Source organism: Doryrhamphus excisus, chromosome 22 (genome assembly GCF_030265055.1).
Source record: "Doryrhamphus excisus isolate RoL2022-K1 chromosome 22, RoL_Dexc_1.0, whole genome shotgun sequence".
Taxonomy (NCBI): Eukaryota; Metazoa; Chordata; class Actinopteri; order Syngnathiformes; family Syngnathidae; genus Doryrhamphus; species Doryrhamphus excisus.
The window spans coordinates 3,408,641-3,425,038 of record NC_080487.1 but is presented as its reverse complement, the minus strand read 5'-3'; the positions used below and the strand labels follow the sequence as shown (position 1 = coordinate 3,425,038).

Sequence of the window (16,398 nt, the reverse complement as noted above, 5' to 3'; positions counted from 1 at the left end):
ACAGGATAGCAAGATCAAGTGACACTTTAAAAAGTAGGTTAGCATGAATGCCCGCCCGCGATCTAGCGAGCTACTGCCGGCGACCCCTCAATTGTAACAGAATCTTATCACAAACACTAGCCCACCACTACCCCCCAAACATGTCGAGATGGTGACTTGAACCAAAAGTTGCCAAAAAACATCACATCTTCTCTCTTACGGAGTGTGAAGGGAACATTACTTTAGCGGAGAACACCCCATTCAAAAGGTCAGGCACGCTAATCTGTTTCTGAAATTCTGGACAAACTGACCAATTATGCATTTCATCAATTCACATAAAAAACATGTTATAAGTCTAAAAAGTTTAAAACAATGGAATTGAAAAAAACTTAAAAATGGAAAGAACAGAATTTGAGTGGGGTGAGATCATACCTTGTGGGTAGAGATACATCCACATCCATCCATATTCTATGCCACTTATCCTCACTAGAGTTGGGGGCATGCTGGAGCCTATCCCAGGTGACTTTGGGCGAGAGGCGCTGTGGTAGCATTACAATGAAAATACATACTATACATTTTTCCCTTTCCTTTGCCTTGATCATGCTATGCTGTATCCTTTAATCCATTTCATTCACGGGGATGCTTTGAGATTCTAAGCAGGATTGCAACAGTGTGTTTGTGTCATCAAATGGCAGGTGTCAAAATAAGGTGTGAGATACCAAACAGCAGCTGTTTACGAGAGATTGAGGAAAGATGGAAGGAGAGGTAGAGGCAGAGGCAAAAATATGAAGGGAAATCTGTGTGAACAGAAATACAGTTGCCAATTTCCTGTCGCCAACAGGCGGTGGTGTTGACAATGGCAGTTGACAGTTAGCTTCCCCTGGCCACCACCCATTCATTCTGTAATGTAAACAATTTCAAGGGAAATGTCAGGCAGGCAATAGCAGGGAGAATCTCCTGCTATAATATGTAGCTATGCTACAATGACACTTGGATTAGTTGACATTTAATGTAGGGCATGCGTTAAAAATGTTAATATCTCACCTAATTTTCCAGATTATGATCAAACGTGGGAATACTTTAATGTTAAGTAATGAGAAGCGCATGCCAAGAGTGAGAGACAGACGGCCTCGCCTTTTCGATTCTTCACTTTCTCTGTGCCCATTCCTCAGGGCCAGACAGGCACCTCATCAGAGCTCCCTCATTATCATGCAAAGGTAGTTTGCAGTGGTTTCAAGCTTCCGGCTCTTTTTTTGTTGAACGCAGAGTTCATAAATATTTTCACCCGTAAATTTTCATGTATTTTCCCATATTTACTTGATGGAGGAAAGAGCAAGTAACTTTAGCTGGTATAAATGGCGGAAAAGATGGCGGCAGGGGCCTCTTGTTTGGCTCTGTGTGTTAGATAAGGCAGGGCAATCAATAAATTAATTAAACGCACCATACATAAAAATGAAGTTTATCGTTTTGATGGCCTAGATATATTGACATGTGATCTTTCAAAAGGTACACTTATTATTGATAACTTTTTATCTATGATTAATTACAGTTAATTATGACCCGACTATGGTCAAAATACAATTAATTGTGATTAAATATTTTGATAGTCCGCACGGTGACCGAGTGGTTAGCGCGCAGGGCTCACAGTTAGGAGACCTGAGTTCAATTCCACCCACGGCCATCTCTGTGTGGAGTTTGCATGTTCTCCTCGTGCATGCGTGGGTTTTTTTCCGGGTACTACGGTTTCCTCCCACATTCCAAAAACATGCTAGGTTAATTGGCCACTCCAAATTGTCTCCAAATAGCGACACTGATGAAGTGTGCCTAATATCGTGGCTAGATGTTGCAAGTTACAGTCACTGCGGTGGTGTGAGCATTGTTTAGTTCATTCAGTGCACACATTGTAGTTGTCCACATCCATGTATTTCACATTTGAGACTATGAATAGAAAAAAAACCAGCAGGGCAGGGAACTAACTTTTCTCCTTTTTGCTTCCCAGCAGGAACCAAAACAAAAAGCACAGCTAAGCTGGCCTGATCAAAAGACAAAATCTTCAGAACAGAAGCTAAAGCATCCAGAGAATAGCCAGGAGGGCTGTGCTTTTTCATAGATAAATATCAGCTGCTGTCATAAGGGAGGATGTTGTTTACAGACTGGCCAAGGAAACAGAGCAGGCTCAGGCTCAAACCTTCCCCTGCACGGAATATCTACAGTAGATAGCTGCAATACGACATAAATCGCTTAATTTGATCAGAACAATGTCAGAGAGGGAAGCTTGCAATAAAAGAATCCCTTTCTATAAGCAGTGCATACAGTTTATGTATAGATATTTTTATTTTTTAATAATAGGTTACACTGTCAACACACATCACGCTAACCCATCTCTCCCAGAAATATGCTGCGTGATGAGTATGATAAACAGATACAGTACAAGCACTCATAAGGCTGTGCATAACAAAAAATTAACAAGCTGACCTTTTCACTGAATTTTGACCATTTATTATTGTTCATAAGCTCATTGGAACTGAAGCAGGTGGAAACAGAGTAAACATGCCACCATGCCGACAAGACCAAAGCCATAAAATGAGTTGATTGTCAAAACAGACTAGCGGAAGCCCAGCTTGGGTTTCTAAATAGTTAACAGTTATCTGCAATTTGGGAGAGTCATTTCAGACGCGATGAAATAGGTGCAGCATTTTACGAGACAGCCCGAGGCACCTGACGATACCCCAGGGGGCCATTTCTGTCATTTGGTCGGACATAAGGACTACACCGAGCTTAAACTCATGCAGCTGGCGTCTGTGAGGTGACGTGAAGTCCTCCAACACGAGGACGATAATTGGCAACTACTCTTGTGATGCGAGTATATTGTTTTTACCGTCCGTAAGGCAGCATATCCACTGGGAAGCTTTTCTTTTTTTTTGCCTATGTAGCTTATTATTCGCCGAGAGCCTGAGCTGTTAGCCTTTCTTAAACATCTTCACAACATGCTACATCAGTGTTTTTCCAAATAGTAGGGGGTGAGGTGTCGGGGGGGTCACCAGAGGCAGATGGCAGACTTGAGTTGCACTATTAGCCACAGTAGACTTCCCGAGAAGTGAATGTATTTATTTCTTTAAAAATAATTCAGTTATTTTTTTGGCTATTTATTTTAAGTACACATGTTCCACTTTCATTGGGTTATATTATATGGTTTAACACAGGGGTGGGCAAACTTTTTGACTCATGGGCCGCGTTGAGTTAACAAAATTGTGCGGGGGGCCAGAACATATATTTAACACACACACTCTAATTTTATTTTATATGATTAAGATATGCCTTTATTCGTCCCTCAGTGGGGAAATGTGTAAAAGTGTCATACTATCAGCTATATGTTCTCATTTCCCTCAAACGACAAAATGTAATTTTACTTTTTTTTTTTTTTTTTACTGAATAAGACATCATGTTAAAAGTTGAAATACTCTGAAAGTAACTGGTGGGCCGAATTCAAACGCTTGGTGGTCCGCATGTGGCCCCCGGGCCGTAGTTTGCCCACCCCTGGTTTAACCCTTCAAGTGGCAAAACTTTCGACATGAATTAATGACTCTATAGAGCAGCTACACACAATAACCAGCACAGAAAACTTTCTAGTTCTTCCAGAACCCGCACCTATTCAGCCGTCTTTCTTTGGTTTCGTGCTTCCCGCCAAAACAGTCTTTTAATATATTCCACCCACGCCCACTCCGTTGTGGTTGGTCACAGTCCCAAGTGGTTGGAAGGACTTACTGCTCAAAGCTTGCTCTTCTATAGCTCAGAAGACATATTTAAGATTTCAGCTTAATTTTACTTTCTATTTTGTCTAAAATGTTTCTCCTGAAACACAGAACTGGGGTAGTTTAATATGGAGAACCTCATTGCTCATATGAAGCGGCATCACAAAGGAATCTCCCATGGGACGGCAAAAAGTCATTAACCGTAACAGAAAACACAGAGCCTCTGTCGGCGTTGAGTAATGTTGGGTTTAAACACTTCATTGAGCAGCTATATTATTCCCCCATGCGTGTGTGGGTTTTCTTCCTCCCACATTCCCAAAACATGCATGTTAGGCTCATTGGTGACTCCAAATTGTCCATATTTATGAATGTTCATATTCATAATCGATGAAACATCCGAGTTACCAAGTGACAGCCTCTCCTTACCTGGCATGGCGTGCACCAGGTCACCACACAGCACCATGAACCTTGGGCTAGGTCGGAGCTGGTTCATAGCCGCCACCGCTTGTTTGGTGAGCACAACTTCCTCTTCCCATTCATCTCCCCCACCGTGGCAGTCACCGTCTCGCCAGGCTTTCATCAGGCCCAGCTGGGGGTCTGCAGCCTGAATGAAGTAGAAGGGACCGGTCCACTCATGCTCCATATCTGCAGTACGGGGAAAAAAAAAGACACAAATGTACGAATATTACAGATTTGTAATTTAAACTTTGACATGTAAAACATTTTCCAACAAGACATTAACTCATACACTTAGGTCAAAGGTCGCATCCACATAATTGTACATCCCAGCATGCACACACACAAAAGCTTTGGGGATTAGGTATCGTCGCAGAATTATTCATGTTGCAATAAAAGGCCTGCTGTGAAAGCTTCATGGGGAAGTACTCCTTCTTGGGACTACTTGATCAGGATTTAGAACTGAGGATTTAACATCCATGGGGACTGTGACGAACAGTCTTTTGATGGTTCGCTCTACAGTCACACCCAGTAATCACTGCAAAAATAATTACCAAACATCTCTACGCTGGAAACTGAATGATGAGTAGTTTTCATAATCCAAACATTACATAACAGGAGCGCCCTACAATATAAACACCCTCAATATGCATTAAACAAGCAAAGTGTGACGTCTCTGTAAAAAAGACAGGAAGCCCACTCATGTCAGTGGTGGTAATGACAGTTTATGATGTCACAATGGACATAGAATGGCCTAAAAAAAAAAATCAAGGCAAACAAAGTCCTCCTTGTTGAATGCAAATGGGAAGCTCCTGAGACACAAGTGCTTTTTTTTTCTCTCCACTCATTTACTTTCCTGAGGAATAAGAAGCAGTAATGTAGTTACAGGCTGCCATGTCTGTGGAGCATCTGCATGCTACACACATCCCCTACCTCAGCAGGGACCCTAAACTGCTTAGCATCCTCTGTGTTTAACATGCTCTCCGTGTACAGTACCTCTCTCCCAAACGAGACTGTGATAATTGTGTCCTCAAGCGAAACTCGATAGAACAAGAAAAAGCCACAAAAGTCTGATTGGCTTTTCGGAGGGGAAAAGAGGTAGCTTTGAAATGATCCCCCTTAGTGTAACTGACATTTTTAGAAAGGAAGTGGTGAGGCAGTGTAACTATATAGTGATGTAATGATGATTTTTGACAATGATAATAATGATCATAAATATCCATCCGTTTCATCATTTCATTACACATACTGAAATGCTGTGGGGTTTTTTTTAACATTGTGTTTCATGTTTAGTGCCCTTTAGTCTATATTAGATGGCCGAAAGTGGAATTGAACTCAGGTCTCCTAGCTGTGAGGCCTGCGCGCTAACCACTCGACTGCCCATAAAAATAATTCATTCATTTTCTACCGCTTTTTCCTCACGAGGGTCGCGGGGGGTGCTGGAGCCTATCCCAGCTGTCTTCGGGCGAGAGTCGGGGTACATCCTGGACTGGTCGCCAGCCAATCACAGAGCACAAACAGACAAACAACCATTCACACTCACATGGACAATTTGGAGTCGCCAATTAACCTTTTGTGAAATGTGGGAGGAAACCAGGGAAGACCCACACTCCACACAGAGATGGCCATAAGTGGAATTGAACTCGGGTCTCCTAGCTGTGAGACCTGCGCGTTAACCACTCGACTACCGTGCAGCCCATAAAAATAATTCATTCATTCATTTTCTACCACTTTTTCCTCACAAGGGTCGCGGGGGTGCTGGAGCCTATCCCAGCTGTCTTCGGGCAAGAGGCGGGGTACACCCTGGACTGGTCGCCAGCCAATCACAGAGCACATATAGACAAACAACCATTCACACTCACATGGACAATTTGGAGTCGCCAATTAACCTTTTGTGGAATGTGGGAGGAAACCAGGGAAGACCCACACTCCACACAGAGATGGCCGAAAGTGGAATTGAACTCGGGTCTCCTAGCTGTGAGGCCTGCGCGCTAACCACTCGACTACCGTGCAGCCCATAAAAATAATTGTTTTGTGTAATTTACAGAACAATGTCTTTGTCTCTCCGCAGTTTGGACATATGAACTATTTTACAGACCAAGAAGAAGCTAACAAGCACCAGACAAGGACTTGGAGGCGCCAGCAAAGCTCCCCTGACAGGCTGAACATATCTTCAAACACAAATTGTAGAATGTCCCGGGTGGCAGATGCTGAACTCCAAACAGAAGCAATCTTCATTTGAAGATGAAAGAACTATAAAGTTTTGCTTTTGTTGCAGTTGGAAAAATAATACTGCTAATGTTGATTGATTCTTTTGCATTTCACTCTACCTACTAGCAAGATTATTTTCCTGGTACTCTGGCCAACTTATTTGTTTTGTTGGCATTTGCAGCATTTTTGGAGCGCTTCAAAAGGACACAGGACCAAAAACCAACAATAAAGTATATCGTTAGTGACAGTTATTACTGGACATTTTATTACAAAACATAACTAACTGTGGTAAGCATTCAAGTAAAGCTAGCAAACTAACGCCTTTGACTGGAGTTGGAACAATACTCTTAAAACCGAAAGTAGTCGCTGCTGTAATTTAAGACACAGACTTCGACTTGTTTTGGCTGCGGCGCTAACGTTAGCCTCCAAGTTTCATTTTCAGTGCAAAAAACAGCTAACAAAACGCCACTACCTTCGGTAAGTCCACGGAACGTTCGATGTTTAGCCCTGACAAAGATATCCTCTGCCTGAGCCATGTTTCACAGGTTCCACAATAGTTCCACGTCCGCGGTGTTAGCGATACTCGTCCGAGAGCCAGCCTCCTGTCACCCGTGTCATGTGGCTCGGGAGGCGGGCTGCTAAAGCTAACCCGGTGACGATGAACTCGGTGATCGATTCCATGGCCTGTGTGCCTGTGCAGCACACTCGTATCTTTGTGGGGACATTTCTTTCTCTTTACGCTTCCACTTTACACGTTTAAAGATATTTAGAAACTTGTACATTTATCTAATATTAATGTGTTCCAAGGGTGATTCGAAGTGTAGGAGTAATTTCTTACAAGGATATTTTTTTCATCTCAAAATGACACAATATAATGGGATCCTACACAATAACATTTTTTCGTTACATCACATCAAAAATATTGTGATAGCAGTAAAACATACGGAAAAATAATATTGTTTAAATTGTGTTAAAATGCTTTAAAAAGTCATGCATCTTTAAAAAGAAAGCGTTGTATTAGTATTAGCATCAACATTTGGCCTTTTTCTCTTTACATTGGCCCTTTTACTCATTTTTTCCCCTATTTCCTAATATATAAAGTACAGTATTCAATATTGAAGCCTTTATTTTCATTGTGCTGCATTCAATAAAATTGGCAAAAAAAAAGCAGAAGCTGATTTCCTATCAGCATATTCAATAAGAAATGTAAACAAATTGAATAAATGCAACATAGAATCATAAATAAGAGAAAGTACAATAGTAAATATGCGGGGTCAAATAGGTGACAACTAAAGTTTGCATAAGTAATTGTCATAATTGATATGTCAAGACGTGGAAAGGGGACATCATCGCTGCAGTCACGATTGGTTGAGTGGAGCCAGCCTACCTCAGCTGTTTGGTTGGTTCAGCTGTCAGTCTCAATATTAAAAAAGTTTCTGCATTTTGTGATGACTTGTGTTGTCATTGACTAATATTAAAATTTGTTTGATGATCTGAAACACTTAAGTAATTGTGACAAAAATGAAGACATCAGGAAAGAGGGCAAACTGTCATGATCTGCACTTGTTTTGGTCTGCTGCCCCCTGTTGTCTCTTTTCTATCCTGCAGCGGACTCCTGCCTTGCTCTCCTGGTCTGCACACCTGTTGCCCATCATCAATCGTTTTTGCTCCTGACGTTTTTGTCTCTCTGCCTTGTAACTTGTATTTTTACTCCCTACGTCTGTAAGTAGTTGAGCCACTTTGTAAATCCTTATTTGCTACTTTGTACTCTTGTTTGTACTTTTAGCTTCCTGGTGACCTTTTGTCACTGGCGTCTTTTGTTGTACTTTGTTTTTCATCATGTGAGTGCCCTTCATTTATAATTAAATACTACATTTGCATTGGTCTCTGCTCAGGGGTCCTCAACACCTGGCACAAGTGCTAACCCAGCTTAACACAAACTCTTTTCACACCCTGTATCTGCAACTGTGTTGGACAGACTGCAGGTTAAATCTCCACTCTTTGTCCTTCATCTCCCACGGAAGCCTGACATTCGGCCAGAAACAAGGCATACACTTTGCAGTGGCAAATAGCGCAAGAGGTGTATGCACAATTACAATATTATTTTTTTCCCACGGGAAAAGACCCACAATCTACTGAAAACAGCTTGGCGACACATTTTGGGGTTCTAACCGACCCGTTGAGAAGGACTGGTCAAGCTGTGTCTGTGTTTCACACCCTGCCAAAATGACGGCTCCATGTTCCACAGCATGTAAACAGTAAAGAGTCAATAACTAAACCAAAAGCCACCAAATACAGCATGTAATTAAAATATAATCAATACAAACATTAACTGAATCCTTAGACAGAAGCATTGATGCTAACGTAAAAGGGTCAAAGAGCCTCATATTCTTTAAGGGTACAATATGATAGTATATTGCGTATAGTACATGCCTGTTTTTTTTATCAGAATATTTCATAATCCAGGATCTCTGTTCGGAACCTTCCTCTCTCTCTCCCTCTCTCCCTCCCTGCGCATGTTTTCTTCCTCTGCTTCTCCATCACATCTCTCACTGCTCTCTCCTCCTCCGTGCTGCATGCGTCTCTGCGTACTCTTGTGCGTAAGAGCGCGCGGTAGATGCGTAAAGAGCAGCTCTCTTGCAAAAAAAAAAAAAAAAAAAAGCAACAAACAAAAAAGCACCCAAACCACCTAAGAGAAGGCATGCGGAGCAGCTAGTGCTTTGGATGATGTTAGTAAAGATGTTCATCAGCTCCGATGAAGGCGCGTTGCTGTTTGGGTGCATGTTTTTGGACTTTTCAGCATGGCATGACCACCGCTCCTCTCCGAGCGTTTCTGCGTGAAGTTGAACGGAGGAGGAAGCACAATGAGAGGCACATCCTTTCTCCTCGGCTTCCTGCTGCTCAAAGTTACCGCTCTGCTGTGCACGGCTGACGGGGAGCCGGGCTTGCTCGGGGGCTTCGTGATGATCGCCACCTCCAACGGCTCCAGAGAGGAGGAGAGCGTTTCGGAGGAGACCCCGCACGTTGAAGACAAATGTCGGGGTTACTACGACGTCATGGGCCAATGGGACCCTCCGTTCGTGTGCAAAACGGGTAATTATTTGTATTGCTGCGGCACCTGTGGCTTCCGCTTCTGCTGCTCTTACAAGCACTCCCGCCTGGATCAGAGCACCTGTAAAAATTACGACACTCCTTTGTGGATGAAGACCGGGCAGACGCCTTACAAGAAAAACAGAAACAAGATCCACGACAGCACCAAAGACAAGACCAACTTAATAGTTTACATTATATGTGGAGTTGTGGCCATTATGGCCCTAGTGGGGATTTTCACCAAACTGGGACTGGAAAAGGCGCACCGTCCTCAGAGAGAGAACATGTCCAGGTAACTACCGCATGTTGAATGCTTCTCCTAGTGCTTGCTTATTTGGTAAAGGCTCGTCTGATAACTGAACGTACTCACAGCCTACACAAAAACACTCATTTGCATGAATGTGGCCCTAAACTCCAAAGGAACTCGGGGTTGGATCCAAATATCGATATATCGATAGTGTATCAATATATTTATTGTGATATATCGATACCCAAGCTCCTGTCAATAACTCGATACTAGCGTGATTAATCGATATTTTATATTGTTTTGGGGGCAAAAGGCCAAGATTATTATTTTATTGAACTTTAGCACAATTTTGCATAGTAAAAGTGAATATACTACGTGTGTACAAACTTTTTAAAAATATTTTTACATATATTTAAAGCCAGCGCTTTGTGTTATGAATTATACATATATTTTTTGTGACTTTTTGCTATTTTTTTTTGCCATTGTTGGTGTGTTTTTAAAATGTATTTCTACAATGTGCCACGAGCCATTAATAAATGCAAATGGACCACGGGCCCAAAACTGCGTTTTCATGAAAATGCCCCTGGGACGCACTTTGGACACCATTGGAATCAATGCTTATATTCCTGCTGTTTTTGCACTACAGTAAACCTCGGATATATCGGACTCGGATATATCGGAAATTCGCTCACAACGGACAGATAAAAAAGAACCGATTTTTCTGTAATGCATTTCCAATAAAAATTCATTGCATATATCGGATTTTTTTATAACGGATTTCGCCTATTTCGGACAAAATCTCCAGTCCCGTTCCAATGCATTTCCATTAAATTTCCCTCGCATATATCGGATGGCCGCATCGTGGTGCTCCGATTCGCCGAATCGTGACAGGCCGCTATACGACGTCATTTGCAGCGTTTGCAATCACCAGTCCAGGTACATTGGAAACATAGTCAAGGAAGTGCCTTTTTATAACGGATAAAATCCGATTTACGCATATACCGGATATAAATCCGATATATGCGTAAAACGGACATTTTCCAGTATACGCATATAACGGATTTCGCTTATATCGGACAAAACCAGTGGGAACAATTGAATCTGATATATCCGAGGTTTACTGTATATTGTTGTCTTTGTATATATTTTTTTAATGTTTCTCTGGGGGTGTAAAGGTACATGCTGCTGGCGTTCATGCTGAGGATTCAGGTTTATTTCCTTCCTGAATACCCAACTACTGGACTGAAATGTCCAGCTTATGCAAACGGTAGCAAAATAATTGAATGATCTTCCAAAAAATTCAAGTAGAAAGTGTTGGTATCTGTATTTCCTTGGTATCGGATTGATACCAGCAGTTGCAGTTGTGGCCCACCCCCAGTATCCACTGTGCTATGGCATAACATTATATGATCCAGGCTCTTCTCAACAGGCGGGGGCGGGTTTTTTTTTTCACCAGAGTAAAGGCGGCCTTGCGCTCCATTTGTGCAAATGCTCTCATTGGAGCCTCAACTGTCGCTGTGCAATGATCAGAAAAACAGTGCAAATTGAACTAAGTAGATTTTTCTCCTTGTGTGACTCTTACATGTTATCTCAGTCGACTGCAACCGATTGTATAAAAAAAAGAATACTGCTTCGTAGTGCAGTTCAACTGAATAATCAAATTGCGCACATTATGCACGTGTTACTTAATTGTAGAAAGACACACACATAGTATACACACACGCTGCAAAGAAGACATCAACACATGAGCATGAATCCAACTGCACAACATAATAATCAACCTCCATCAACCTCTCCCTATCTTCCCCCCATGTGTGACTACAGGGCTGTGGCCAGCGTGCTGCAGGGCGGGTGTCCAAGTGAGCAGTACCGGGCGGAGGAGCCCCTAGGCATGCATTCCAAACACTACGTTTCCAGGGCGACAAACCTCCGTAAGTTGCTGTTTTTTTTAAAGTACTTGCTGTGTCCTCCATTGGCAATGTGTTGGCTAACATAAGGCTGGGTTCCAATCTTTTTCAACCCCAAATATGGCGTATTCCATCGGTTAGCTTCAGTATTGTTTTTTTTGCACCTATCCATTTCAGCACCAAGAGTCTTATTTGGGTTCATGGTCGCATGAACAGGAAGCTTGTGTGTTAGACAGGAAGGAACGTGTGCTGAGGTCTTTCTATCTGTGCATGGCACAACTTTTGATAGCCTGCCTCGAATGGAATTCGTCTTGTGGTGACATTTTGGCTGCTCCACACAAGACAAACACATACGTGTGTGTGTGCACGCGTGTGTGTGTGTGTATGTGTGTGGGAGGGGTGTGTGCCAGCTGGGAGTTTCAAGGGTGGTGGTGTATGGGGTAGAATAGAGAGCATATGAGTGTCATCTATTTTCTGATGCGTCCCGTGGGTTGAAATACTATCAAGCCTCGTTGTGTTTTAACATCTAACATCAAACAACAAAAGGAAACACACAACCATGAACATTCGCTATCGGTAGGCTTCATTCCAAACACTTCAAAGTCACAACAAACATATTTTTTGCATGTTTGGTTGTCGACTTTACCGATATTCTACACACAAAGCGATTCATTGCAGATACCAATTTAGGCAGCGGCACTTCCCTCGAACTGGTGGTTCTAAATTAGTTTGTCATGACCCCCACTGGGGGACAGAAATGTTTTCAAGGCACCCTAGATTAAAATATTATTGGGAAATATTTATCTGTGGGGCGGCACGGTGGTCTAGTGGTTAGCGCGCAGACCTCACAGCTAGGAGACCAGGGTTCAATTCCACCCTCGGCTATCTCTGTGTGGAGTTTGCATGTACTCCGGTTTGCATGTACTCCGGTTTCCTCCCACATTCCATGCTAGGTTAATTGGTCACTCCAAATTGTCCATAGGTATGAATGTGAGTGTGAATGGTTGTTTGTCTATATGTGCCCTGTGATTGGCTGGCGACCAGTCCAGGGTGTACCCCGCCTCACGCCCGAAGACAGCTGGGATAGGCTCCAGCGCCCCCCACAATCCTCGTGAGGAGAAGCAATAGAAAATGAATGAATGAATGAATGAATGTCCTGTACAGACTGAACTCGAAACTGAAACCAACAAAATGTAGCAATGGGGGCCAGCATACATTGTCCCCCCCCCCCCCTCCTTAAATGGTCCGGTCACATTTTTGCACTTCTTTTACTGTGATGCCACTAGATGCATTTCACAAATAAACACCATTTGCACAAATTATACAATTTGGAAAGTTGCACATTTCTATGTGGCACAAACATCCACATCACGACAAGTGCAAAGTCTGAAACATTCTCTTCATTCCGATATCCAACAGTATCAAAACCGGTTCTGACCCAGGGGAGTGTCAAAAAGTGCTACCATTTAAAAAAAAAAAAAAAAAAAAAGAAACGAAAAATACAACATATTATTGAGAAATATTTATCTGAACTCGACTGAACTCGAAACTGAAACCAGCAAACTGTAGCAATGGGGGCCAGCATACATTGCCCCCCCCCCCCCCCCCGTAAAAGAAGCATTATGCTGTGATGCCACTAGATGCATTTCACAAATAAACACCATTTGCACAAATTATACAATTTGGAAAGTTGCACATTTCTATGTGGCACAAACATCCACATCATGACAAGTGCAAAGTCTGAAACATTCTCTTCAAACCGGTTCTGACACAGGGGAGTGTCAAAAAGTGCTACCATTTAAAAAAAGAAAAATACCACCTCCGGTCTTTATGAGTGGGAATCTTTTTTTCTGGCTTCACAGTGGGAGAGGAGAGATAGTGTGGTGCCCTATCACCTGAGTGGACGCTGCTGTGAAATGGCGATTATTATTTTGCAATGTGCAATCCGCTCTCCCTGAACCATCTAATCCGCAAGCTTGTGGGTAGTGATGTGGAACGTTATTAACCTCTGAGATCAGGAAAAAGTAGCATCCGAGATAGCCACCTGATTGGTTGTGGGCTACTTACGCTGGCATGGGAAATGATTTATCACAGAGGCAGTTGGCAATTAGCTTTGCTTAACGACGGAGTCGCAGAATATAGACATGTTAAATGATTAACAGGCGATACGTAGAAACGGTACAAGGAGTCTCAGCGGGACTGCAAAGACAAAGGCAACAGGACAATTGAAGGCTGGTGATTGCATGGTAAAGACGAGTGCTAAATGGAAGCTAAATAGCCCACACGTTTGTGCTGCACAAAAGGGAATTTGCGTACATGGTACAGGTTTGTGCTAGAAAATCTATCCTTAGTGCAAACTGCATATTGATTACATCTCGTGGCGTGATTACCTTATTTCTGGCATTAATGAACCCGGCCTGGCATGTCTTCATGGCTCTTATATGGGGAGAGAATTCCTTCGGGTCATTTGGGACTGTCAATCAAAGAAAGCAATTTCTCTGCGAATAAATCACTGATGATGGCTGCTATTTTGTTATATTATGTGGTTCCATTTGAAGAAAAATCACTTGTGTATTTGCAAGTGCAGGCAATCAGGCTTTGGTGTGTGTGTGATTGTTTTTAACTGCTATCATATGTTCGCAACAAGAAGGAGACATAGAATATTCATAAATAATACAACGGCCTGACGTATTTGTTTGGAATGTTGGGGACAGAGAAGGCGTGGGGTTCTCCACAGTCAACATAAAAATATGACACTTTGGTTGCTTTATGATCCACAGCCAGCCGTCCCCACTATATCCCCCAAAGATGGAACGGCTGGCTGACTTTCACATTGTCTCAATACCCAATAGTGTTGGTTTGAAACCTCAAAGGCTGAAAATCTTGCAGCGCTTCACTTTCGGCGTCAAAGAGCTGAAGAGACAAAAAAAAAAAAAAAAAAAGGGAGGCTCAGAGGAAAAAGAAGGGGACGTGAGAACGGGGAAGGAGAGGGAACAGCATAATGCGTGGAGTTAAAGAAGATCTTAGCGGCAACACCCACACGGATGGCAGCAGCCATGTCTGAAGCTCTGAGCTTTCTTTTTGCCATTGAGGACTAAATTGTGTGTATTGCAATAAAAAAACCCTTGAGCAATTGAATTCAGGGTAACTTTCAAATTGTTGAAATCATGTTTCGGGAGGTCCTCGGTTTACGAACATTGTGATTAAGTCCATTTTTACCATCATTATACCTCAAGGAAAAGATGTATTGGAACAGTGAAATCAATTTCAATGGAAATATGAGCATTTTCAAGCATAAACGTGGCTAAGTGAACTAAAATATAAATGGCGTATGACCCCTTGCACCAGGGGTCTCAAACTCAATTTACCTGGGGGCCACTGGAGCTAGGGTCTGGGCAAGGCTGGGCCGCATCAGGTTTTCCAAAAAAAACCAAACGCATTTATTAAAAACAGAAAAATATACAAACTTTTTCAGTGTTTTTGTTCCGATTTTCTACAATAAAAGCTCTGATAAAACATTCCACTGTTCTCAAATATCTTAATTTTTATTTTTCTGCACAAAATAAGATGAAAAAATAAATAAATAAATAAAAGAATAAAGAAAATCAATCAATCAGTAATAAATAAATATAATAATAATAATAATAAAAACTTAAGAAACCACATATAGTTGGTGGGTAGACAAATTATTTTTTTCAGATTAAAATGAACAAAGCATTATTAGAGCCCTGTAGACATGACAAAACACGACTATAGTCACATTTATACTTTTTTTAATTTACAACATATTGCGCAACTGCAGGGTCTTGAGACACATGCTAACTCGCAAACTAGAGAGCTAGCGACCTAAACGATAGCCTTCAAGTTATTTCCTTTAAACTTAAATAGCCAAAAACTTACCACTTCCACACGGATAGGGAGGATAACTATTAACAGTTATTTAACCTTTAACATGAACATTAATCAAACGTAATAATTTTTTCTGGGTACATGATACCATACAGCATCCATATCAAACTTGCGCGGGCCGCACTAACATTAAACTTTCATATCAAGGCGGGGGCCTCAAACTAGTCTCCTGCGGGCCACATTTGGCCCGCGGGCCGCGTGTTTGAGACCCCTGCCTTGCACTATTCTACACTGGAAGAGCAACACTGGACTGCACATGAGATGGGGAAGGAGTGGGGAGGCATTTGCACATGGAGAAGACATGAAAGAATATTTCATAAAATATCAGAGCATCTATTCTCCAAATAAGAAAAAAATAAACAGGAAATTATTCAGAAAATGAAAGACTGCCTCTCTCTGCAAAGGCAGTCACGGGCAACACCAATAGAATGGTTAGTGATGGAAATTCAGTGCAGGCGTAAACAGCATTAAACAACTCTCATATGCAGATATGTGAACTCAGGTTGGCTACATTTGTTTTAATATTACCCAAATATGTTGAAATGATTTTAGAGTAGAAAAAGTAGCGGCTCCAGATTTTTATTTTTATTTTTTTACTGGAAGATGAGGCAAAATGGGGGCGGCACGGTAGTCGAGTGGTTAGCACCAGTGTTCAATTCCACCCTTTGCATGTTTTCATGTTCTCCCCGTGCATGCGTGGGTTTTCTCCGGGTACTCCGGTTTCCTCCCACGTTCCAAAAACATGCTAGGTTAATTGGCCACTCCAAATTGTCCATAGGTATGAATGTGAGTGTGAATGGTTGTTTGTCTATATGTGCCCTGTGATTGGCTGGCCACCAGTCCAGGG

General features: G+C 42.1%; 2 protein-coding genes across 7 annotated transcripts in view; one reads left to right on the top strand and one right to left on the bottom strand.

Annotated features, from left to right (window-relative positions):
- Nucleotides 1-7,076, bottom strand: part of cpped1 (calcineurin-like phosphoesterase domain containing 1) — a 33,438-nt gene extending 26,362 nt beyond the window's left edge. For 3 of the 6 annotated variants that reach the window (XM_058061311.1, XM_058061314.1, XM_058061310.1), the window contains exons 1-2: nt 6,871-7,074; nt 4,158-4,376 (exon numbers count right to left, since the gene is read on the bottom strand). In XM_058061311.1, coding sequence (XP_057917294.1) covers nt 4,158-4,376; nt 6,871-6,934 — 283 coding nt within the window. In that variant the 5' untranslated portion in view covers nt 6,935-7,074. Of the gene's footprint in view, nt 1-4,157; nt 4,377-6,870 lie in introns of all 6 variants that reach the window. The other 3 variants (XR_009120738.1, XM_058061312.1, XM_058061313.1) reach the window with 2 other exon arrangements.
- A 1,872-nt stretch (nt 7,077-8,948) lies between these two features.
- Nucleotides 8,949-16,398, top strand: part of shisa9a (shisa family member 9a) — a 45,799-nt gene continuing 38,349 nt past the window's right edge. The window contains exons 1-2 of the mRNA XM_058061372.1: nt 8,949-9,780; nt 11,560-11,666. Coding sequence (XP_057917355.1) covers nt 9,263-9,780; nt 11,560-11,666 — 625 coding nt within the window. The 5' untranslated portion in view covers nt 8,949-9,262. The remainder of the gene's footprint in view (nt 9,781-11,559; nt 11,667-16,398) is intronic.